This window comes from Dasypus novemcinctus, chromosome 13 (genome assembly GCF_030445035.2).
Source record: "Dasypus novemcinctus isolate mDasNov1 chromosome 13, mDasNov1.1.hap2, whole genome shotgun sequence".
Taxonomy (NCBI): Eukaryota; Metazoa; Chordata; class Mammalia; order Cingulata; family Dasypodidae; genus Dasypus; species Dasypus novemcinctus.
Window position 1 is genome coordinate 96,961,921 of NC_080685.1, and position 25,957 is coordinate 96,987,877.

Below are 25,957 nucleotides of genomic sequence, written 5' to 3' on the forward strand. Positions count from 1 at the left end.
TGATTATGATTATAATATCACCTGAGGAAAAAATAAGTTTTGAAAGAAAAATCTACTGTGCAAAAATCACATACAGCATTTCAAAATCAAGAAGAATATGACCTTTGAATTATCCACTCTTTTTGGAAGCTCTGTGTTAATATTCCTCCCATTCTCCTCCTCAGAACCTGTGGGATTTTAAACCATTTTTTGATTAAGCAAAAGAAAACTCAGAAAAAAGCATCACACTGACTAATCCTACACATCCACAGCTATATCCTAACTGACAAGACAAAAAGCAAACTAATCAAGAGCATTTCTTATTCTAAGGAAACTTGAAGCCATTTTGCAAATAGTAAACCAGAAAATATTCCTAATTTATCAAACTAGTAATAAATCAGATGACAGGAACCCACTCATCATGTCCAACACTAGGCGCCTCATCTTGTTAGACGCCCCAGAACCATCCCCTCCGTAGCTACAGCCTTGCAGGGCACCCCAGCACTGCCTCAGTAGGCCCCAACACCTGGGAACTTGCTCCAGTTGGGACTCTGCCATCTAATCTCTTCACCCCATGTACGACTACTGGGCTTGATGAGGCTAACCCCCATCTCCCAGAGATGGAGAACCATCATATATTAGTCATAATGGGAGGCCTTTCTTCATTTTTCCAAAGTTCAAGCTCGTAATGAACCCTCCTCACATCAATAGGTCAATCTGTTTAAGCTGTGCACCTCTTTCCATCAAACTTCAAGAAATGTTCCCTGATTAAGCACATACAACTTGATGATCCCTTTCAGTGTCTAAATACTTATCTTGTACATACTACATATTTAGATGAATGTGCCTGAGAGTTCATCTCAAGTTGATCATGGGGGCTTGTTGAGGTGGAACACCTCCTTTCCTTGACCTACTGTTTCCCCATGGAGTGACATCTTTCAATGCAACATTCTGGGCCTCTCCCTTGGGGTAGTAATTTGGGGAGCAGGAATTGATCATGTGTAGCTTGGTCCCTTCTCCTCCTCCTCTGCTTTCTTAGAGCTTAGAAAGCCACCCTGCTCTGCTCCATGCCATTAGCCTTAAGGAGTAGTCAAAAGGCAGGAGGAAGGCTAGTGGGAGAGAAGTCTGCAGCTCCCCAGTGCTGACAGCGATGGGCGGGCAAATTTGTTGGATTTTATGGTTCACTTTTAGAAACTTGCTTCCCCATAGATATAAACCACACTGTCTAGGATCAGTTTTATTAGTCAGAAAGGTGATATTTTAGCATCCATTTGCAAGATTCCTGTAACTCTCCCAGCTGGCTCTGATCACAGAGAAGGAAAGACCTATGTATTGGTCCTCTTCAAACCTTTACAGTTAAGTACCATTTCTTTAAATCAAGGCTTCTTTAGTGGGTCTGTGGACTTGAATTGAAAAAAAAATAAACTTATTTTCTTTAACTGAAATCTAGCATTTCCTTCACTTATGAATGTATGCAATAAACTACAGTAATATTCATTTCATATCACATTACAGGTGTTGCATATCTAGAAAAATTGCTTACATGTATCCATACTTCAAATTTATGGTAGTTGTTAGACCCAATGCTAGTTGAATGTTATAAAACTATCAGCTGCTACATTCTGAGAAGGGGCCCATGGAACAAAATAAGTTTAAGAACTCCTGCTTTAAAGAGATCATAATCCACTCCAAGGGCAGAAGACATGATCTAATTTCTCAGTCTTTCCATCCTACACCTGTATTCCAATGGCATCTAACATAAAATTATGCAAAAGATCATGTGAGACCATGGCATTGCTCAATTCCAGGTGCTCCATCACGGAGTTGTGCAACATGACAACCTTGGATGTACACTCCAGGCATGCTTGTTGAGTTTCAAAGAAATAAATCCCATTTCCAGTGTCTTCACTGTCACTCAGACTTGCCTCCTTCCCAAACTGTCATTCCCTAAACAATCTAAGAAAGCAAGCAGAGTGGGCCTAAATTTTCATTTCTGGAAGTCTTCCAGAAGTTAATATAAGTTCCTCCCAGATGGCATAGACCAGTGAGTGCAACCTTTTTCTCTTAAGAGCAAAGTATTTTTAATCTAATGAAATATTATTTGGAGTATCAGTATATGAAATATTAGTATATGGAGTATCAGTATAAGTTGAAGGTAGACAGTGTACAGCCTAGAGCCCTGCCCATCCAGCATTCTGTTCACCCCTCTGGAAGCCCCCAAAGCTCCTCAAGAACTCTTCGACTTTGTTCATTCAACTGCCCAGAGTCAGAGGCTGGACCAGACGGCCTCAAGGGGTCTTTCTCAGGGCCCACGATCCGCAGCAGGATTCACTGTGTCAAGATACAAAGGAGGCGATGAATGCACAAATAGTCTCTCACACACATATACACACACAAACACACACACTTTTTTCCAAGAGGCTACTATAGAAAAACAGAGAAAAACAAGCATTTGATGGCCTGTGTCTGCAAAAAGGACACAGGGCCAATGACAAATTCTCTATTAAAGGAAGATAGATGCACAAACGCACAAACCCAGGAAAAACACAGCATCTGACAACCTGACTGATGACAAAGACCAATGCTGGGAGAGAGGCTCTTTCCTGGCTGAAGCTGTCCACTGGGAGGGCAGTTCCAGGTCAGATTCCTGCTCCTGGGCACTCCATGGTCCTCATTCTTTATGAGGCTCGCCTGGGTCAAGTTGTAAAGAATCTGACCATCTAACTTGACTTTGGGGTTCCTCAACCCTGATAAGCAGGTAATAAAACAGCAAGGCTCATGTGTATGAGAAAAATTTTGGCCTCCATCAATCTTCCTTCTACCCTGGGTCTAACTGTAACCAGTCAGCTGGGCATCCTGATCACATTCAACAGCAACAGAATCAATCAAGCTACTGTGATTGGCTCTTGGGAAGGGCTGCACGGTGCCAGGTGACTCTAATACTTCCAGAAACTAAACCAGGAAATGTTAGCCTGTCCCAGGAAATAGACTGGTTGGGCTGGGGTCAACTTTAGAGAGACAAATGACAAGTGCACAGAGAACAAGACAGCAGAAAGAGGGAGTGGTGGGCACTGGCCAATAGGACATCTGATTTGGAATCCCAAGCCCTGGTTTTGAGCCCTGTCTCTCTGTTCATTGTGTGCCTGGGCCACGTCACTTTAACTTTTCTCAGCATCAATATCCTCGTTAGCAAAATGGACCTACTTTGGATTAAGTAAAAATACACATCTGGTACATAAGTGTTTAAAACTATTACTTTCCCTTCTTTCTTCCTTTAAACTTTAAATTCATCACCTGTAAGATCAAATGAAGAATCTCACTCACAGAGATGTTTAGATGATTAAAGAAGAGAATGTATCTCCAGGTGTTTAATGAAACTGAAACTGTCTCCAATTGTTCTGAGAGACGAGGGCCAATCTCAATCACAACAAGGAGAAAGCTAGAAAAATCAGTGCTTAAGCCTCAATGTGATTACAATTTTATTAAGAGGCATAAAACAAAATCTAAGTAAATGGAGAGAGTTACATTATTTATAGATGAGAAAATTCAATTTTATAAAGATGTCAAACCTCCCCATCTGATACATAAACTTAATGGAATTTCAGTCAGATTCTCGATTGTTCCTTTTTTCCCTTGGAACTTGATAAGTTGAAATTCAGTTCAAATTGAAAAAAAAAAAAAATAGGTGTAGGAATGGCCAAGACACTTTAAAAATGTTTGAAAAGAAAAATAATGCCAGGGACTACCTATGAAACCACAGTAATTAAGAGTTACTTGTGCTGGTTCCAAAACAAAGAACAACAATAGACATAAAAATACCATTTATTGAGTACTTCCAATGGGCCACAGCCAGGCACATTGTGGTTTACATCTCATCACAACTCTGTGAGGTAGAATAGTACTATGATATTATCCCCCATTTTAAATATGGGGAAAACAAGTAAGAAAATATCTTAACCAAGCAGACATAACTAAAAGTTGAAAAAGGATTCCTGGAAAAGAACAGGACAGAGACAAGCCTGTCAATGTGTGGGAATTTAGCATATGAACAAGAAGGCATTTCAGATCAGAAGGGAAGAGCTGGAGTATTGCACCAATAGTACTGGGACAATTGAAATAGCAGTGTGGATAATTGCTACCTCACATAAAATAAAAAACAATCCAAATGGTCTAATATTCTAAATATTCTAACTGAACTATAAAAGTACAAAAAGGAAAAGGGGAGAATTTCTTTTAAGATTAGGAGAAGTGCTTCCAAAGCAATATATAAAGCTCAGAAACCTTAAAGGAAAAAACTAACATAAAAATATTTCCCTTCTATATGGTCTAAATTATTTTTTAAAGTTAAAAGAAAAAATTACAAAGATGAGAAAAATATTTTTCAATCTGTGTGTGACATAGAATCAATATCCTGGGAAGTGGATGTGGCTCAAGTGATTGGGTTCCTGTCTACCACATGGGAGGTCCCTGGATCAGTTCCCAGTGCCTCCTGGAGAAAGCAAGCTAGCGCGACTGGCTGGCGTGGTGAGCTGATACAACAAGATGACGCAACGAAGAGACAAAGGAAAGGCAATGAGTGACACAACAAACCAGGGAGCTGAGGTAGCTCATGATCGTGTGCCTCTGTCCTACAAGGAAGGTCCCAGGTTCAGTTCCCAGTGCCTCCTAAAGAGAAGATGAGCAGATACAGAAGCACACATCAAATGGACACAAAAAGCGGGCAGTGAGAGCAAACAATAGGGAGGGGGGGAATAAAATTAAGAAAATAAATCTTGGAAAATAAAAAGAATCAATATCCTGTATCCATATCTAAGCAGCTCCTAACAATGAATAAGGAAAAGACAATCTATTAGGAAAAACATACAATATTACTGTTTCACTTATTAGATTTGTCACCACAACTAGACTGTATCCTCCTCAAAGGCAGGGTTGGTTTCTTGTGTTTGTATCTCGATGATCCACAGGGTTCAGCCCATTCTTAAGCCTAGAGTAGGTAATTAATAAGTATTTGGTCTGCAGCTTCTCCTTGATGGCTCCACAGAACTGCTGAAAGATGCCTTTCCCTGGGCTGACTGGGAAGTGGATCCAGATCTCCCAAACTGCTCACTACCAGCCACACCACAAAGAGATAAAGGGAGTGCTATCCGAAAGGTGGACTGCTTTTAGATAGTGCTAATACTTCCTGCTTTTCTTGTTTGAAAAAAGAAAAACTATTTAGCTAACACAAGAATGAGCAAGTAAATAGTCACTGAATGTGTGAACAATGGCTGCCATTGATCCAAGAAAGTTGCATAGCATACCGAGTAGGAAGTTAGTAAAAATATAAGATCTTAGCACTTCACTAATACCCGGGTTTTCAGACTGCTCAATAGATAGAAAGAAACCTTTCCAATAATCCATCTACCATGGGATATAATGGTATTCCACACACTCATTCCAAAAGACCGTGAAGTCTGCTGCTAATTCCTCCCAACTCCCAAAATGGAGGACAAATGTCACCACTTAACAATGGAAGACATCTTTCTTCAAATATGCCCTTGCACATACTAAAGAAGGCGAGGGGGTAGAATTCAAATGAAAAAAAAATTATTAAGAATTTATTCAAAAAAATTTTTTAAATCACGAGAATTAAATATAATGGTAAAGATCTGAGCAAACAATTCACACAAAAAGTGGGAAATTTTAAATGGCCAATAAATAGGGAAAAAAACGATCAATCTCACTAGCATTCAACAAATACTCGTTAAACAAAAGTAATTTAATTGTAGGCAATTTGATCACTTAAAAATTATACTATTCTACGCTGGTGAGGCAGAATGAGTCACTCAGATTCTATATGTGAACTTGGAAGTGGGTTCATTTCTTCTGAAACACTACTTGGCAAAATGTCTCAGGAACCTTAACACATTCTTTGACACAGTAATTTTCAACTTCTAGGAAACAGTTCAAAATGTCATCAAAATTATGTACACAAAGATATTTGCCTCAGCATTTTTTAATACAGAAAACTTAGAATATCATAAATGCTCAACTATTTATAGGAAGAATAAAATACTTTTGAAAGGATATTTTTGAGGAATTTTAATGATGGAGATATTTTATGATAAAAGATTTTCAAAGTATCACTAAAAATGATATACATGTCAAAATCTCAATTGTCTGTATAAAATGCGTGCAAAGACTAGAAGGAAACACAACCTACAAAATTGTGCAGGACAGAGTGTAAACTGTAATATAAACTGTAATTCATGGTTAGTAGCAGTGCTTCAATGTGTGTTAATCAATTTTAACAAATGTACTACACTAATGGGGGGTGTTGTTCATGTGGGAAAGTGTGAAAGTGGGGTATATGGGAATCCCCTATATTTTTTATGAAACATTTACGTAATCTGAAACTACTTTAAAAAAAATTTTTTTAACAACTAAAATAAATACTTCTGAAAAAAAAAAGTTAATAGTATTTCTTTGAGTCTTGGAATTGTTTTTCCTTCTTCATCCCTTCATGTTTTCTCCATAATAAAAATTAACTTAAAAATCAGGAAAAAAGTGAAGGTTCATTCAGATAATGGCAATTCATTCCTTTAAATCTCAGCAGGGGTAACCTTCCTCTCTTGGGACTCCATGCTGCCTGAAAGCGCGGGGAGTTTCGCGCTCCTGAGCTACACACTCGAAAGCGGAAGCAAGCCGCGCCTTCCTGGAGGCCCCGAGAAACATGGCGGCCTCCGTGCCTCCCTCCCTCCCAACCATTCCTATCGAGCCTTTGCCCCTCCAGGAGCCCCAGGCTCACCTCACTTCTCGGCTTCGACACCTTCAGTTTGAATCCCTAGTTTTCTTTCCCTGATCTGATTCCTGTTAATGATCAAGTTCCTTTCAAAGTCTCTCCACAAACACGCCTCCAGCACCTCCTCTGGGCCGCCTGACGCAGGCGGGGTTTTAGACGCCTGGCCAGAAACGCTGCGCTTCGTGCTTCCTACTTCCTGGGCACCACCTGGGCGTTGGGGACGAGCCAATCGTGGGCATCACTCAGCCTCCTCCCTTTCTGCCTCTGGGTCTCTCTAACCATCCCAAGTGCGGGCATCTTTCCATTTCAACTGCAAGATGACTCGGGCCATGGGCGTCCAGTCACTGCTGATTCCTAACTAACGCTCTGCCTCCAGGCGCCCTCCGCTCCCTCCACCTCCACCCTCTAGCCACAGCTTTCTAGAATCGAGATCTGATTGTGTAATTACCCTGTGCAGAACCCTACAGTGCACAACAGTGATTGTCACTAACACCACCGAATTGCATACCTGAATGTGGTTAAAATGGGAAATTTTAGATTGTATTTTACCAGAATAAATTTAAGAAAAAAAAAACCAATAGAACTGCACAACACAAACCAGGATCCCAACGTAAACCATGAACTATAGTTAACAGTATAATATAATAATATCCTTTCATCCGTTGTAACAAAGGCACCACACTAATGCTGTGTAAATAGGGGAAACTGTGTAAAATGGGGTATATGGGAACTCTACTCTTTCTCCATGATTTTTCTGTGCAACTACAATTTCTCTAATAAAATAAGTTAAATTTTAAAAACTGCATTCCCCCCCATCCTCCATACCCACCACCATTGCTAAGACAAATTCTAAACTCTTTAACATGGCTAAATTACTGATCCTTCCTAACTTCCCAGCTTTATAGATTCCAACTCATTTATTTATAGATTTAATTACTCTACAAGCTTTGGTTGAGCACTTCTTTTCAAGTGTCAGCCTCTGTGCTGGGTGCAGGGGATACAGTCGTGAAAGAAAGACACACACCCTGTCCTCATGGGAGCCAGTCGTCACCACACCTGCTTTCTGTCCTTGCTACTCAGAGTGTGACTCATAGAATGGCAGCACAGGCATCGACCGGGAGCAGGGTCTCGGGCCCTTTCCCTACTGAACAGAAGGTGTATTCTGATTCCCAGGTGATTTCCAGTGCACAGGAGAGTTTGAGAAGCAGCTCTGTGTCTCTCTCATCTGTTGCCCCCTCCACATACCTTCCATCAGCCTGGGATACTCTTTGTCCACTCTTTGCTTAGCTCCCATCGATCCTTCAGTTTCAGCATGGATTTCATGTCTCCAAAAAGACTTCCTTCCTTGACCTTCCAGTGACACCCCCCCCCCAATGTGATTTTACTATCAAAGCACATACAGCTCTGTGGATGCACACAGGGACTGTGTATAACTTTCCATAATCACATCCTTAACAAGAGATCTACTATCTGACATAGAGCAAATAGTGAATAAAAAGTTGTAAAATAATAAAAATGAAAAACAAAAGCATAGAATTCAGTGTAACCATATTATTCCCAGGCTTAATAAATAATTTAAAGTTTCTAGATTTCTTAGGAGCGGGTGAGATTTGCAGGGACTTGGGAGTAATGAACAGAATACTGGGAAGAAGTCAACGCTATATGCATTATTTATTTAATTTAATGCCTCAAGTTTTATATGCAGGCTTAGCCTTTTCCAGGGCCCCTCCCAGCACCTGGACATCACTGTCTAAATTAGAAAGAGAAGCTCCTTCCTTAGCACAGACACGATTGCAGGCCAGGGTGCCTGGATGGCTCAGCAGGCAAGTCTCCACATACCCCTCAGTCAGGCATCCCTATGCAGAGAGCAAACTGCACCAACACATGTGGTGGCTGTGTCTTGTCACTCAAAGTTAGACTGTCCCTATCTGGGAGCAATGGCTATGGAGCAAGTATTGGCTCTGCATGACCATGGCTGAGCAATGTAATTTCTTTATGCTATGGAGATAAATATGCCTCTTTCACAGGACTTAGAGGATCAGCATTTCAAAATAGAGCAGAGTCATACCTTACACAGAAGTTATTTTCTAAAATTAAAGGGTAAGGAAGAAGTTGCATTTGACCACAGTTACTCTTGCACATCACCCAGAAATAGGTTGACCTCTTTGGGCATGCCACTTTGGAAACTGATATGCATCTCCCAATAAGCCCAGCACAGCCTCCAGGGAGGGAAGACTTTGGTAGAACGTCAGATGAACTAGCTGGCTCACACGGAAAGGCCATGTCTACCTAAAATACAGAGCTTCAAATACCAGAATCGCTGTCTGGGCAGTGAGAAAGGTCTTTGGTCCCTGAGACAACTGAGGGACAGGCAGATTCCCCACTCCTGTCTCATGCCCACCCTTGGGTGTATGCTTCCTGAAGAGAATGGTGAGCAAAATCACTAACTCAATTTAAATTAGGTTCCTCTCCATCTCCCTTTTGTGCCAAACATGTATAGATTAATTTGGGCAAGTCAAATATAGAGTCTAATGAAGCCTGAAAACTCTGAAGCAAAATACAAATGCATGGTATTATTTTTCTGATACACCTACGCAATTAGTGTTCTGTGACACGGGGAACGCCACACAGTTCAGCACACAAAGCTGTTGCTATGGAAAGCCTTTAACTCACTCCATTAACTTGGGACAAAACGTACTGCCCTCCTTTTCCCCCACGAGAAGGCCACTGATGGTGTGCTCCTGGTAAGAACCAGCTCTTTGAGTCATGGTTCCCCACAGTGGAAGGACCGGCATGGAGCCATTCACACTCTGTCTTCTCCCTCCCCTTTGGAGGGGGAGAAATCAGACCTATTGGCTGAGCAGTGAAATGGAGTGAGGCATAAACACCAGCGTGAAAACTGCAGTACCAACCCTCTTGGACTTGTTGATGCTCAGGGCTAAACTCTCCGACTGGCATCTGCACAGGCCACCAAACAAACAGTCCCCTTAGTTGCCTGTTCCAGCCTAAAAAATGTCCCCACTCCTCCCAGGAAAAAGCAACGTGTCCCCTCTGGTTTCTAGAGCAAAACATATCACTCAGACCTGAACTCCGCCAAAATGAACACTTATCCTCAGGCATCATCTGAATCATCCTGGAAACGTTCTATTGACCTACCAATCAATCCTACATATGAAGAGCAGGATACTTTAAGAAGAAAACTATGTTTGTAAAACAGAAACAAAGCACTAGTCAGCATCTCTTCAGTCCCACCTTCCATGCTTCTAATATAGCTAATCTCCATTCAACAGGAGACCTCCTAGGAGAAAAGGAAATTTTATACTTGGGGATGGTTACTGACCTAGATACTTCATCAATATACTTATGAAAGTAGTTGTAGCCAAAGGATATACAAATTAACAATGCAGTGCTGCTAATACTGTCTCCAAGGGAAAACTGGGGTCCCCAAGAGAACAAGAATTTAGTTGAAAACTTTTCATTAGGTACCTACTATTGTTACCTGCTGTGCTAAGTACTGTGGAAGGTAGACAAAAGACGAATTGGACAGGGTTTCTGTCCCATTTCTTCCCTCCAATCCCCAAGAAGTTTTAAAGTCTACATGTACCTTTAGCCAGCAGCTCACCATAAGTAAATCAATAGGAACAACACTAACTCTTGGCAGCAAGAGAGACCAAGAAGTCTTCGTTTAGTTAGTAAAAAGAACCTCATTAAATGTTCCTGTGAGGAACAATGGAATGGACCAAGTCATACTGTTTTCTCCCCAACTTAAACAATGGTTTCAAGTAGCTGGTGGGAAGAAGAAAAATCCAAACAGCAAAAGAGAAAGAAAATATATTTTACAATTCCAAGCTCATAAAGAGATAGTTCAAACTGGTCAAAATACTCACTGTTCTTCTTGTACATCAAAATTTCAAAGGAATTCATCTCATAGTTCTCAAATGTCTGCCGCACTTTTTCAATTGTGTCTTTATCAGTCAGCTCCCCATACATAAAACTGCAAATTGACCAAAGAACTCATTAGATTAATAAGTATTTATTAATCTGTAAATCTGGTTAAATATCTGTTTTATATTCAGCACTGTGCTGTGCACTGTGGAACATACACACACATACACACACAATGAAACCATTCATTCATTCAAAACAGACTTACTGATTGAACTGTGAACAACATTCCATCCCTAAACCCCCCATTAAAAAAGAAAAGTTAACAGCTTAATGAGTGATGTACACTAGCAATTATTAATAGAAAGCAATATGACCAGTGCTGCAATGGGAGTATCCACAAGGAGCTACATAGTGCATAAGAGCACTTTCTTGGATGATCAGAGAAAACTTCCAGAGGTAATGGCATGTGAGAGCTCAAGAGCAGGTGGAAATTAGGTGAGAAAAGAAGAGAAAAGAACATTCCAGGCAATAGATTAGCATGTGCAAAAACATAAAGGTGAGAGTGCGATTCATTCCCAAACCTCAAAGTAGTTCAGTTCATTATGGCTGGAATATAGACCACGAGGGAAAATTTTGCAAGAGGTAATATAGAGAGATAAACAGAGGCCAGATCATGGAGGAAACCACGGCATGGTAAGCCATGTGAGGTAATTTAAACTTTATCCCAAAAGCAATGGGAAGACCTGGAGGGTTTTATACAAAAGAGTAACAATCAATTGCATTTTAGACATAAAACTCTGGGAGACTTTCTGATAAAGGTGGCAGGGTAAATTTGGGTCATGGATTTTTCCTCTTCTGATTTCCAACAAAATAAACAAGAAATTGGGGGGGAAATCACAGAAGTTCACTCATCAAACAAGGAAAGGGGTGCAATTTGATGTTCTAAACATTAACAAACAGGTAAGAAAGAAAGAGAGAATTCAGCCACCATCTGAGCAGCTGTCCACCCCTACTCTCCTCCCCAAGCAAAAGAAAAAAAAAAGCATTGGGTCAAAAAAAAAAAAAAAACTGAAGTGATAAAATCCTACAAACTCAAAAAAATAAAAAATAAAAAAAATAAAAAATAAAAAAATCCTACAAACTCTTACTAACATACCTTGCTGCTGATCAAATTTAGAGAAAGTTAGACAAAGGAGGTAAATAAGCAGCATGAAAAAAAATTAGGAAATGTCTAGATAGTAGCAGCTCCTACCTATGACACTGTACATTTTCCTGGATCCGTCACTGAATTAAGGGAATAGTCTGAAGACCAAGGTTTGTCCTCTGAGAACAAGCTACATCCCCAACTAGGTAGAGTGAATTGTGGCACAGGACACTAACAAAATGTGTAAGGAGAAAGCCATCCCTCAAGGGGGCTGAGAAGTCCAAGTCCTCTGACAAAGGCTGCCCACGGACCCAGCAGAGGCCTTCCCCTGCCCAGCCCAGACCCTCAGGCTACAGGAGCAAGGAAGGACAGCGTCACTCGCTCATCAAGTCTCAGGTAACGTAGGAACAGTGCCATAGGTTCTTCCCATCCTCTAAACCTAAGTATACCGAATGTCATCTGACCTTTCCTTGATGATATGAATCATGCACAGAATTTTGGAGCTAAAAAACGAGCTTATAGGTTATCCAGTGCAATTTCTGATCCAAAAACTGAGCCGCCAAGTCAACTGACATGCTTAGCTTAATACAGGAACTGCCTTGGACTTGCTGGAGACTTCAGAATCCTAGAGCCCTTTAAGAGAAGAGCCCAAGCTGTTGAATATTTGAAATCTATGTCATTTTTGTTATTTTATGTCCCTTCCTAGCCCAGTGAGAGATATTATTATCTGTGGTTGTCATTGTACCCATCTCATGTGGACCCAGCTTTTGGATTGTGCTTTTACCAATAAACCAGGAAAGCAGATAACCAAGCTTGATGAATTATCTTTAGAAAGAAGGATAGGGCAAGGATAAATCAGCCTTGCCTTAGAACAAAGGATTTCCCCTAGAAATCAAAAACTTAAGCTCTACTATCATTTTATTTATCTGGCTTTTTAGCTTCCTCCCACTAACTAGGCCTGAGTGAGTTGCTCAGCTAACTGATATCCAGATATCAGTTGCTGGGTAAGTGAGCTCTATTTAAGTGAAGTGGCAGTTTATACATTAGCAATTTCCTTCACCAGGTAGAACAAGGCCCTGTAAAGTTGTCTTCAAATAATGAAGTGTCATACTTACACCTAGCTTTTATCAGTCTTATCCATTTTCCAAGCTGTAGTTTGCTGATAAGTGTAAGTTTCCTTTACCTAGATATCATATTTAAATGCCTGCAATGCAAGAAGTAAGTAATAGAGGCTCCCGAGCTATTAGGAATATAGCTAGCACATAGGTATTTCTACTTGATTCTTAGAGAGGGGACTGAATCCATCACCAGATAATTAAATAAGTTGCTTAGAATTATGTGTAGAAGAAAAGTCAGCTAAATTAGCCATTACTTTATCTAATTTCCTTGAAGTACCTGATTATAGCAAATTAGAAGAAAGGTAAGGAGAAGCTGCTCAAATCACCCTACAAAACAAAGCTAACACTCCAGATTTGTTCTGATTTTATGTGTATATAGACATAAATGTCAATGTAGATTGATAAATGATTGATAAAGATATAGGTAAACGAGATAGAGATGATAGAGACAGAGACAGAGAAAGAGATATTTAAGAAGATACCAGAATACCAAGAAAACAAGAGCATTTTACTGCATTTTTCACCTTTTAATTTTTTTTTACTTTTTTACTTTTTTATTTTTTGGTATTTTTCATTTACTGCATTTTTACTTGAGAGCTATATTTCATAAATCTTTGAGCAGTGGAGGAAAAAATGTTAAATTTCCCATTCCCCTGCCCCCCAAAATGAAAATGTTAAGAAAATGGAAATATTTCCAAAACAGTTAATGCTTTTCACCAAATTAAACTTACTTCACTGATTTAATACCATGAAAATGCAACTTTTGAAAACAGAAGACTATCTGTCTTCATAGATGAGTTTATTCCTGAGTGGGCACATTTGGGAAAATGATTCCTCTTCACGCAAACACCACCAATGACAGAAGACTCTGAAGGAGCCAAGGCTCTGCTGCACCAAGACCTTGCCAAAGCACTGCAGGGGAACGCCTGGCAGGATCCAGGCTATATGCCCGGTTTAACACCAGGAACGCTTTGAAAGAGCCCGCCTAACACCAGGGCCCACGGGTCCTGCTTGGCTAGTAATCTTGTCAAGCACTCAGGCTGCGCTGTGAGCACCATGTGCCTCTCTGCCTTTCAGTTAGAGATCAGAAACAACTAAAAGCAAGCATTAGAGAACTGTGAAATAGCCATTCTCTCTTTTTCTAATGTAAAGAATTTGGGCTGTGGAAAAGCTCTTGGCTAAGGTCCTTGTCTCAGACATTATTTTGATTCTAAAATTTTCACAAATTTTAAAAGATTAACCTTCTAAAATAATTTAATTTTAAATTGTTTGTTTAATTTACACATTTAATTTAAAATTTCAACTTTTCCGTTCACATTTTATAGAAAAATGGCTTTTCCAGATTTTTCCTGTGTTCCCCCATATTACGGATTGCAAGCTCAACAAGAGCAGGGACCATGTCTTAAGTCTTCTTTGATTTTCCTAGTGCAGTGCCTGACTTAGAAAAGATATTGCAATAAATATTCCTGATTGTACATCTAATGGATAAAGGCAATTCCCAAACTATGCCATTTCTTTTTTCTAAAAGATACCACGTGATACATTGCTCAACAGAACAATCACAAGTGTAAATACCTGCAGGTACTGCTTTTTTGCATCACTTCTGCCCTGTGATAGCCAGACAGCTTGCAAAATCCATCATTGCTGTACACGATAGGCCAGTCCACTATCTGGGCATTCCCCAGCACAAAATTAGTATCTGTTAAAAGAAAAGAAAAAGGCACATGAGACAAGACCATAGCTGAGATTCTCTAAGGACATAAAGTAATGTCAACCAACCGGTATTTCTGCTTCCCTACAAAAAACAAGAGTCTCTTGAATGGGAAAATAGCCCCTGTGAGGAAAACAGTGCTGGGAAGCATATGTGGCTCGAGGGATAGAGCTTCCGCCTACCATATGGGAGGACCTGGCTTCGATCCTGGGGCCTCCTGGTGAAAAAGAAGAAAGCATGCCTGCAGGGCAAGCCAGTGCATGCATTGAGTGCCTGCATGGTGAGCCAGTGCTCTGCGCAAGTGAGTCACACAGCATGATGATGACGCATCAAAAGAGAGACAAGGGGAGGGTCAAGGTGAAACACAGCAGAAACCAGGAACTGAGGTGGCACAATTGACAGGGAACCTCTCTCCACATCAGAGGTCTCTGGGATCAAATCCCGGTGAATCCTAGAGGAGAGAAAATGAGAAGAGAAGACAACACAGACAGCAAAAACAGCAGGGCAGGAGGAGGATAAGGGGGGGATAAATAAATAAATAAAAAATAAAAAAAAAATAAAGAACAGTGCTTTATAACTGAATCCTTTGAATACAAATAAGCTTATGGAACAGCAAGAAGTTAGCATCAGAAGCATGCTCAAGCAAGCAAGCAACAAATCCTACAGAAATCTAGTGAATTCCAATGAGAAATATTCAGTTCATAATTTCTCTTCCCAGTGAAAGCACACTGATAATGAGAGCAAGAGAGAACCCAAAAGTAATTTCTTCTCTGCTTCATCTAGCATTTTAGCCTTGTCAGTCTTTTGGCCAGAAGCAGCAGATCAGCCTTCTTGACTCCAGCATTTGCCCTTTGTTGCAGTTTGATATTGTTTACGAATTCCAAAAATACATACTGGATTATGTTTGTAAACTGGTTTGTTCCTCTGGGCATTTTAGATTATATTGGAGGTTTCACTTTTACTTGATTAAATAATGATTGAGGCTTTGATTGGTCCAGGCCAGTAGGACATTGAACCCCTGCCCCCTTAGTGGACCCCTTTGGTGGGAGGGGACTAACAGAGAAACTACACTGCAGAGAAGGGAGTTTGGAGTTTTGAGCTAGAACCTGGGATGAAGCACACAGGAGAGAGTGGAGCAGCTGAGCCCAGAGAGAATCGTGCCCCAGGGAGAGAGACAAAGCCTAGAGAGCCTAATAGTCTACAGCTGACCTTGTGGAGATAACAGAGCAGCTGAGTCCGGAGAGAAAAGAGCCCTGGGAGACAGGTGAGACATCCCAGCCTACACTTGATATTGGAAGAAGCTGGGACCATGGAACCTGAAGAGGAAGAGAAAGGCTAAATGTCGGCAGCCATCTTGTTCCAACACACAGCAACAGACTTTGGTGAGGGAAGAAACTTATGCTTTATGGCCTGGTAACTGTAAGCTTCTACCCCAAATGAATACCCTTTATAAAAGCCAACAGATTTCTGGTGTTTTGCATCAGCACCCCTATGGCTAACTAATACACCCCCCATGGAGGAGAAGGCCTTCTTAGGCTGAGTAAGGGAGATTGTGCACTGCCTCAATGGAACCCACATGCCATAGATAACCCTCCCCTGGGTAAGAAACGCTGATCAGGCCCTGACCCCTAATACTAGTGCTTTGTAGAGACTGAGCCAAAAGTTCATGACTAAACCTGCTTGCTGGTTTTGAAATTCACAGCCACAGAAAATGCATTTCAGAGCTCTTTCATGGAGCAACAGCCTACCACTCACTTAGATGTAGAGTTTAATTAAGCCTGATATGTCTGCCTGGCTCAGTGTGTTGTCACCACTTCCCACACCTTTGAAGATTAAAAGTCTTCAATAAGTTTTGTGCTCAATAAGTTCCTGTCAAGAACTTCAACTAAGGAAATAACATCCAGAACCTAAATGTGATCATCATTTTAGCTTGGCTTCCTCCTCTCACAAATACCGTCACCCACCAAAAAAGAAAGAACACATTCACACACCCTTCTTTGTAAACTAGAGGAGTATGTTTATACAAACACACACACCCATATATACACATACATATGTATATACACACACTATGTACAGTGAAATAATGGTGTTATATAATGTCCTCATTTAATTGGAAGGTTCATTTTGTTCTGATAAAACATTTACCATTTATTCACAATATGGGTAAACATCCCCTTCCGTCTACATGGGGAAGAGTAGAGGAAGGGAGATAGAGAAGGAATAACTATATATAGTAATCTTGAGACTGCTTTGATATATTTTAAAGGAACATAAAGTACAACGTTCATGAAGTGAAACTACAATATATAAATCTGCTCTTAATAAATATTTACAACCAGCCCTCCCCTCTTCCTTTAGTGCCAACTAGGTACCAAACACAATACAAATGCTAGGGATATCCAGATTGATGCACTATGGGCCCTATACTCAAGGAATTTATGGTTTTTCAGGACAAATGGACATGTGTAAAACAAACTAAACAGATGCAAAAATAATTAACTTTGAAGGAGGTAAAGGACTGCATCACAGAGGGGGTAATGTCTGAGCATGCTCTAGTCTAGAAGGATCAGTAAGATTCATTTAAACATTTTGAATGCCCAAGATATAACTGGCACAAGGGGTACAAAAAAATAGATACAGAAATGAAAACATGATCCCTGCCTTTGGTAAACTCAAAAATTTTTAGGAGGAAAGGTACATTCTAGCCACAAGAACCAGCATGAACAAAGGCATGTCAGCAGGGAATGCATAGTAGACTGCATAGGTAGAACAAAGGGAAGCCAGGAAGAATGACAGGAGATGAACCCAGAGACCGGGTTGTGGAGGGTCGTGAGTGTAAATAAGCTTTGACCTTTATTCTGAAGGCATAATAAACCTTCATTTTGGTCTTCTCACCCCAAATAAATCCAAATTTCTTGAAGTGAGCTACTAAGCCTTGAAAGAAGTACAAAGTACACTAAATTATCCCTGAGTGTATATGAAGTATAGTTAGTTTAACTATCTCTCTTGTTGACCCCCTGAAACAGTAATTAATTTCCCTCAAACCACCCATAGTAGGAGAAGAAAACAAATTGCACTTTTTCATGGCTAAGACTTTGCCGACACTATCTGTGTGCTAAGAAGGGATGGCAGGGAAGCGGACTTGGCCCAATGGTTAGGGCATCTGTCTACCACATGAGAGGTCCGCTGTTCAAACCCTGGGCCTCCTTGACCCATGTGGAGCTGGCCCATGTGCAGTGCTGATGCATGCAAGTAGTGCCGTTCCATGCAGGGGTGTCCCCCGCATATGGGAGCCCCATGTGCAAGGAGTGCACCCCGTAAGGAGAGCTGTCCAGCACGAAAGAAAGTGTAGCCTGCCCAAGAATGGCACCGCCCACATGGAGAGCTGACACAACAAGATGACGCAACAAAAAGAAACAGATTCCCATGCCACTGACAACAACAGAAGCAGACAAAGAAGATGCAGCAAATAGACACAGAGATCAGACAACTGGGGCAGGGGGGTGGGGGAAAGGGGAGAGAAATAAATAAATAAAATAAATCTTTAAAAAAAAAAAGAAGGAATAGCAAGTTATAGATATTGATTTGAGTACATTTATTTCCTTTCATATTCATGTTGGAAGATAAAATAAAGTCTCACAGAAAGTAGAGCAGAAAGAGAAGAAACATGAGAAAAAAATAATTCATGGAGGATCATTCCATGTGGAACAATATGCATTAACAATAAGAGCAGAAAGAACAACTCAACAAAAGGCAAGAAAACATTTTTCAAAATAATTAAAGCAATCCAGTGTGAAGGTAGAATAAAGACATTTTCAGAAATAGGTAATTTATTTCCCACACATTCTTTCTTAGGAAGTTACCTGAGGGTATATACCAGCAAAATGAGGGAGTAAAACAAGCAAGAAGACAAAATGGGAAGCAGGAAAAAAGTGGCTCCAAATTGAGAAAGCAGAGAAGGAAGCTAATATAAAGCATCCAACAGAATGATTCCAAGAACAGAAGTTTCATAAGACCACTATCTAGAGGTAAAGGAGGTAGATGGTCAGAATCTGATGATAATGTTGATAATCAACATAAAAAGTCTATAAAGATACACAATTTAGGGAGTAAGGCAGGGAAGGGAATTAGAAATATAAAAAAAAAAAAAAGTGACAAAATACATTATGTTACATAATTGTTAAAATAGTGTAGACAATTTACAGTTTTTAGAATCAATTTATAGTCAAAGCATGGAATATTTAATTTTCACAATATATGAATGTAACCTCATTGATTCTGATACTATAAAGATACAGATGGTAAATGTTTAGATAGAGAAGAGAGGTATCTAGAATTGAGATAATAAAAAAAGAAAGGTAAAGTATATTACTTAAAATTTCAAAGATGACCATTAAAAAAATAATATGTTTATATTAGGAGAATGTAGGTATGGAATACTTCGAGCTATAAACTCAAAGAAATTAACACTAGTCAACAAATAATATCTAAAATTGATAAATTTGTAAATAGCTATAATGCATGTTTACTTAGAGATATGGAAAAAGAAACTAAAATTAGGAGGTATGATCTCTGGGGCACAGAAGGGGGAAAGACAAGTCGTAGGATAGTTGTTTTCTTCTTTCTAAGCTCTTTAGTTTTATTTTTAACTATTAGCATATATTACTTTGATAAAAAAATACACATACTTAATTTCAATGAATTTAATCAGAAAATTTATTAAAATGTTCATTTATATTAAAAAAAAATTTAATGATAGAATAACCCTGCCCCAGGCAAGAAGCATCCCCCACAGATGCTTTAGACAACCAGCAATAACTGCCAGAAACATCTTTTTCAGAACTCCCCCTGCAAAAAATTAAAGGACTAAAGTAACAGGGTGAGTACTCAACTAAGAATAAAGCTATTTAAAAGTGGTAGGAGCTCGTGGTGGCCTGGCTGGCCCCACCACTCATATCTCACAAGCTTGAGACAGAGCAACCTGTGCTCCCACTGTGGATCCTCGGGCTGGATTCCAGAGGGAACAGTAGAGCCCTTATGCATGTACTGGGAACATGTATGTCTGACCCAATCTGTCTGGTGGCAGCCTGAAGACTCACCCTCCAAGAACTTGCCCTGCATATAGAAGGCATCTCACCAACTCTCCTAAAGAAAAGCTGTGGGAGAGCAGTCAAATTGCTACCTGAGGCAAGGAATTGCTTGCTGTCCCTTAGGGAAGAGGCGACATAAGGAACCATGTAAATGGGGAATTCCTAGGGCCACACACACATGCTCAACACAAGACACAAGACAAGATACATGTGCAAAAAGGGTTAAGCTAGCCCATACACTTTGGTCTCAAGCTCTTTGTATGGATAAGCCCTGAAGGAGAATACTCACATAGGTCAATCTGTAAAGACTAGGAAAGGTGTTTTCTTTATTATCTTATTATTATTATTATCTCTTTAAAAATAGCTCCTGGCAAGCAAGAAAATAGATCTACACCATAGCATATTATAATCAAACTGTCAAATGCCAAAGTTTTGCTTCATGAGCTAATTCTAAAAGCTACAAGAGAGAAGAAACATGTCACATACAAGGGAGCCTCAATAAGATTAAGTGCCAATTTCTCATCAGAAACCATGGAATAAAGAAGGAAGTGGAAAGAAATATTTAAAGTGCTAAAAGCGGGAAGCAGATGTGGCTCAACTGATAGAGCATCCGACTACCATATAGGATGTCCAGGGTTCAAACCCAGGACCTCCTGGCCTGTGTGGTGAGCTGGCCCACATGCAGTGCTGCTGCATGCAAGGAGTGCCGTGCCACGCAGGGGTGTTCCTCACATAGGGGAGCCCCACAGACAAGGAGTGTGCCCTGCAAGGAGAGCCACCCCACGTGAAAAAAGTGCAGCCTGCCCAGGAGTGGCATCGCACACACAGATTGCTGATGCAGCAAGATGATGCAACAGAAAGAGACCCAGATTCCAGGTGCCACCAAGAATACAAGCGAACAGAGAAGAACACACAACAAATGGACACAGAACAGACAACAGGGGGTAGAGGGAGGGAAGGAGAGAGAAATAAATAAAAATAAATCTTTAAATAAATAAGCAAATAAATAAAATAAAGTGCTAAAAGCAAAATCTGCCACCCAAGAATTCTACATTGGCAAAACAGTCTTTCAGAAATGACGGAAAGATTAAGACAGTCCCAGATAAACAAAAGCTGAGGGAGTCTGTCATCACTAGACCTGACTTACAAGAAATGCTAAAGGGAGTTCTGTGGGTTAAAAGGAAAAGATACTAGACAATTGACTGAAGTCTCATGAAGAAATAAGGATCTCTAATAAGGGTAACAACATGGGTAAATATAAATGTCAGTACTACTATATTTTTGGTTTGAACTCCACATTTTACTTCCTACAGGATCTGAAAGGCAAATACATAAAATGTAATGAGAAACCAGTGGCTTTGGACTTATAATGTATAACCAGGTAATCTGTGACAAAAAATCTATGTGAAGTTGTGAGGATGGAGGGGTATAAGAACATATTTTATGTATGCTATTGAATTTAAGTTGGTATCAAAGCAAACAGGATTGTTATAGACAATCTAAGTCCAATTTTAGTCCTAGGGTAACTACAAAGAAAATATCAGAAAATACGCAAACTCATAGGACAGAAATTAGAGTACAGGTTGTGAGAGGTGAGGGGCAGAGGGAATGGAAAGTTAATGGCATTGGGTTTCTGTTGGGGAGATGGAGAATTTCAGTAATGGAAGGTGGTAAGGGCAACAACACAGTGAGTGTAATTAATCTCACTGAATGGTATGTTTAGGAGTGGTTGAGATAGAAAAGTTTATGTCGTATATGTTTCTATGATTTCTTTTAAAGATAGTGCAACTAAAGAGACATGACAATTAAAAGCAATAAATGATCTTGGATGGAATCTAACAAGAAAGGAGTGACGGCTCAAAAGGACATTATTGGTAAAATGGTGTTTGTAAATCTTTGGAAATGAATAGAAATGGTGAAAGCATATCACGGTGTTTGCAACTAGCAGTGCTATTGTATGGGTATGACAGTGGTTGAAAAGGAAAGTCGCAAGTTATATATACTAGTAAAAGGAAAGCTAGAAACTGTAACATGGTATTGTGTATGACAGTAAAACCTCACGTAAAACACGAATATGCATGATATTGCATATTTAAGACTGTTTTTATTAAATATAAATACAAATATACTAGAGAAAAGGAAAAATAGCAGCTATGTATGGCAGGGGAAGCATAAGGAGATTAAGAAGTGATGAGTTTTGTTTGCTTCTTGTTTATTTTTATTACTATTGGAATAATGAAAGTGCTCTAAGAATGAGTGAGGTGATGATTGCATAAATACATGATTATACCAAATATCATTGATTGTATAGTTTGGATGGATTAATGCTTTATTAATATGTACCAATAAAGTTGATTTGTTAAAAAAGAAAAGGACATTATTGGGACACATGAAAAAATTGGAATATAAACTATAAGCTGTATATCAATGTTAAATTTCTTGAGCTTGATTACTGCACTTAAGGTGGATATTAAGTGAATATCTTTGTTCTTAGGGAATGTAAATGGCAGAATTAAGGATTCAAGGAACCTAATGTATACAACCTACTCTCAAGTATTCAGAAAATGGATTGATAGAGAGGCAATTAGATGTAAAGATAGATAGATAGATTGATAGAATGATAAGGTAAATGTGGCAAAATGTTAAAATCGGTGGATCTAGATATCTGGGGGAATAGGAGTACATTCATGTTCTCTGTATAGGCTTTGTATTATTTTTGTAACTGACCTGTAGGTTTGAAAGTATTTTAAACTAAAGAGTTTAAAATTTCAAAAAATAATAGGAGAAACTTTCAAGCTCCAGATAGAACTGAAATTTCTCATAAAAGTATTTTGATCATCTTTTAACGGTTTTCATCATTCCTCAACAATTCCCACTGCCCCTTTTTACATGTTGTAGCCCTATCTGGAAAAAAGCAACTGCATCAGCATCTTCTTTGACTCTAGCAAGGAAACAGAAAAACAGGAAGTAAAGTAGGAATGAATCATCAGCCTATTGATCATCCACTCAAAGGATTCTCACCATAGAATTTAAAATTCCAAAACAATTTCCTCTCACTTGCTTTCTTTTTTTTGTAAGAAATTACAGCTCCCAGGGGCCAAGATTCCCTGGCCATTATGTGACAGAAGGTTTATGAATTTCTCTTTATCCAGGAGTTTGGAGTGAATGGAGGAAAGAATTCTAATCCCAGACATAAAGCCATTTGCTTCCAAGAGTAAAGAAATTCTTTCCCCCTTCCCTAACCCCATGCCCAATACAAACACACATCAATCTTGCCTGGTTGTCTGGATAAAGGGCACCTTCTGGATTCTCTTCTAATTCTAAGCTACAAATAATTGCCCTGCAAATTACCTTCCAGAATACAACCTGTTTATAAATTGGGGGCTACCCATACAAATACCATAACACCACATATATCATCAGGTACTAAGGGATTCCAGATAAGTGACATTCTAGGTATTGATGAGAATGGGTACTATTTATTGATATTTACTCTGTGCCAGGCATTATACTAAATACCTTACCTTATATTAAGGTGGGTCTTTTTAAAAACTTCATGGCACTCTTTGTAAGTAGTATTTTTTTATTGAAGTGTCATGGATTTCAACATTTTTACTCATGAGGAAACTGTCATCGGTGAGTTAACATTGCCATTATTTTCGTTATATATCATGATTCTACCTTGCAATATACAATAATGCCATCAGAAGATATTGACATGTATAGACGTAATTGTTTCTCTTCTAAATGATTGGGTTCTCCTATCCATATATTTTTTTAAAGATTTATTTTTATTTTATCTATTTCTCCCCCTTTCCCATTCCTATTGTCTGCTTTCTGTGTCCATTCACTGTGTGTTCTTCTGTGTCTCCTTGTATTCTCATTAGGAGGCTCCAGGAATTGATCCTGGAACCTTCTCTTCTCTGGAGTAGAACAGAGGCAATTACTCTCTTGCGCCACCTCTGCTCCCTGTTCTGCTACATGTTATTTTCTCTCCTCTGTGTCTCTTGTTGCATCATCTTGCTGTGCCATCTCTCAGCATCGGCCCGCACTCCTATGTGGGGTGGCTTTCCCGTGCTGGGCGGCATTCCCACGCAGGGGGGCACGCCTGTGTGGGCAGCATTCCAGCATGGGCCAGCACTCCATGTGGGCCAGCTCACTGTGTAGGTCAGCTTGCCCTCACCAGGATGCCCTGGGCAACGAACCCTGTGCCTCCTATATGGTAGACGGGAGCCCAATTGGTTGAGCCAATCCTTCTTTCCCCTATCCGTCTTTTAAATGTGCTGTCTCTTCCTTCACTTGCAAACCATCAACTCTTACCTCTTGAAATTTAGTGTGCTAATGCTAGGGAAGTCATAGACACACTCAGCAGCCATCTCCTAGCTCTCACCTGCCCCCCTCTTTTCCTGTCTTGCTTGTTTGCATGCAGGTATTATGCTTCTATTTCACAAGAGACCACCCTGGCTGGGGAGACTTTAAATATTGACCAGCCCCAAGGGCTTGCCAGGGACACATAGGTTGCTCACTGTCAGGGACCCCTCCCCTGGAGTGTATAAAAGCCCATCACTCAGATAGTGCAGGTGCCCTTCACCTCCAACATGAAGTGAAGAGTGCAGAGCTGCTGAGCAGTTGGCCTTCCCTAGAGACCGGCCACAGTTGGTCCCTCATCTCCAATGTGCAGAGCTGCTATCCACCAACTCTGAGCAATCAGCCTCCCCATGAGACCAGCTAGAGTAGGATCTTCCCCCTCCTCTTTGGACCCTTTGCACTGTGTGAGTAATAAAGCAGTCATTTGCTAGGAGTCTCTGTTGTGCATGAGCCTGTGCTCCCACAATATATGTACAGTATATATTGTGCTGATCTACTTCTCTAACAATCCTGCTTCCACATAATGATAATAGAAGAGGAAAGACAGGAATGGGAGGAGAAGGAAGGCTGGGTGGGACTTTGTATCTGGTTCACATTTTAAACTTGGGGATAGGAAAGCAAAGCTAAGTCTCCCTCAGCTCCCATGGGGCATGGAAAGGATCCAGAAGTTCCCAACAGTCCCCTGCTTGCTGAAGTTGCATGAGGGGATGATTATCACAGCGGGCGAGCTGACCCTAAAGCCAAACTCTGGAAGCTTAGAATCAAATGGGGGCGTTAGGTAAATGTCAGAGGTGAGCTGCACAGCCAGCAAGAGCCTAGATTTGATCAAGTTACACATGCATACACACATGCAGACAGAGACAGAGTATATGTTGGAGAAGTAGAGCACCAGGTTCTAGTTAATCCAAATGAATAGAACATACATTCCCTAGCTTTGGACTTCAGCCCCACAGATCAGCTAGATACCCAGTGACCTGCAAACTCAGGGCCAGTGCCAGAAATTTACCGAACTAGAAGGGAAAATAAGACCTGCATGTGGGGATCTGAGGCCCCAGAGGTTATACAAGTACTGCTTGCCTCCACTGCAGATGTCACCTTGGAGAGAAGCAATGGAATCGGTGAAATTAGATCTGAGCCCAGGAGAAACTAAGTTACCCAAAACAGATAATTTAAATTGGAAGAGCTTGAGATACAACTCCAACCACTCTCCCCTTATCATTGAGTTGGTCAGAACTTATGAGGAAGATATTTGTTAAATAAAATAAAGAAGTAAACCTAGGTAAGTCTGAGTAAATTCGTCACCATGCCTCCAGGAATATGTCTCCCATCATAATAGCCCCAAAACTGGGAATGTGCGGTCACCCCTCGGGCTGAAGTGTGGTTTGCTGGCCTGGCAGGGGAGCAGCCGCGGCAGGCCAAGCCGCTGCCCCCATAATAGGGTGGCTGGTCGGACTCACCGCCACCCCCGAAGGGAGCTCGGCATGGGCGCAGAGTGCCCTCGGGTCTCCCCTTCTCAGCGGCCATGCTTCCGTGGCCGCCCCTCCTCCCGGATGGCGCCACACGATGCCTGTGGGGCGGCACCCTTCTTCTTCCTTCTCCCTGCGCAGGCGCAGGGCAGAAAATTCCAGTCTGCCCTTTTCCCCTCCCCCGACAGCAGCAACAGCCAGGTGTGGGCGGAAAAATCCAGCCCACCCTTTTCCCCTCCCCCGACAGCAGCAACAGCCAGGTGTGGGCGGAAAAATACAGCCCGCCCTTTTCCCTTCCCCCAACAGCAGCAACAGCCAGGCGTGGGCGGGAAACTCAAGTCTGCCCTCCACCTCAGCAACAGCAGCCACCAATCCCTAAACCCTGCCCCTTCCCCCAGCAACAGCGACA

The 25,957-nt window shown here is 40.6% G+C and overlaps 1 protein-coding gene across 2 annotated transcripts in view; it reads right to left on the reverse strand.

The window, feature by feature from the left end:
- KCNH1 (potassium voltage-gated channel subfamily H member 1) overlaps positions 1–25,957 on the reverse strand; it is a 442,833-nt gene that overhangs the window by 398,724 nt on the left and 18,152 nt on the right. For both annotated transcript variants that reach the window (XM_058275155.2, XM_058275156.2), the window contains exons 2-3: positions 14,486–14,609; positions 10,648–10,754 (exon numbers count right to left, since the gene is read on the reverse strand). In XM_058275155.2, coding sequence (XP_058131138.1) covers positions 10,648–10,754; positions 14,486–14,609 — 231 coding nt within the window. The remainder of the gene's footprint in view (positions 1–10,647; positions 10,755–14,485; positions 14,610–25,957) is intronic.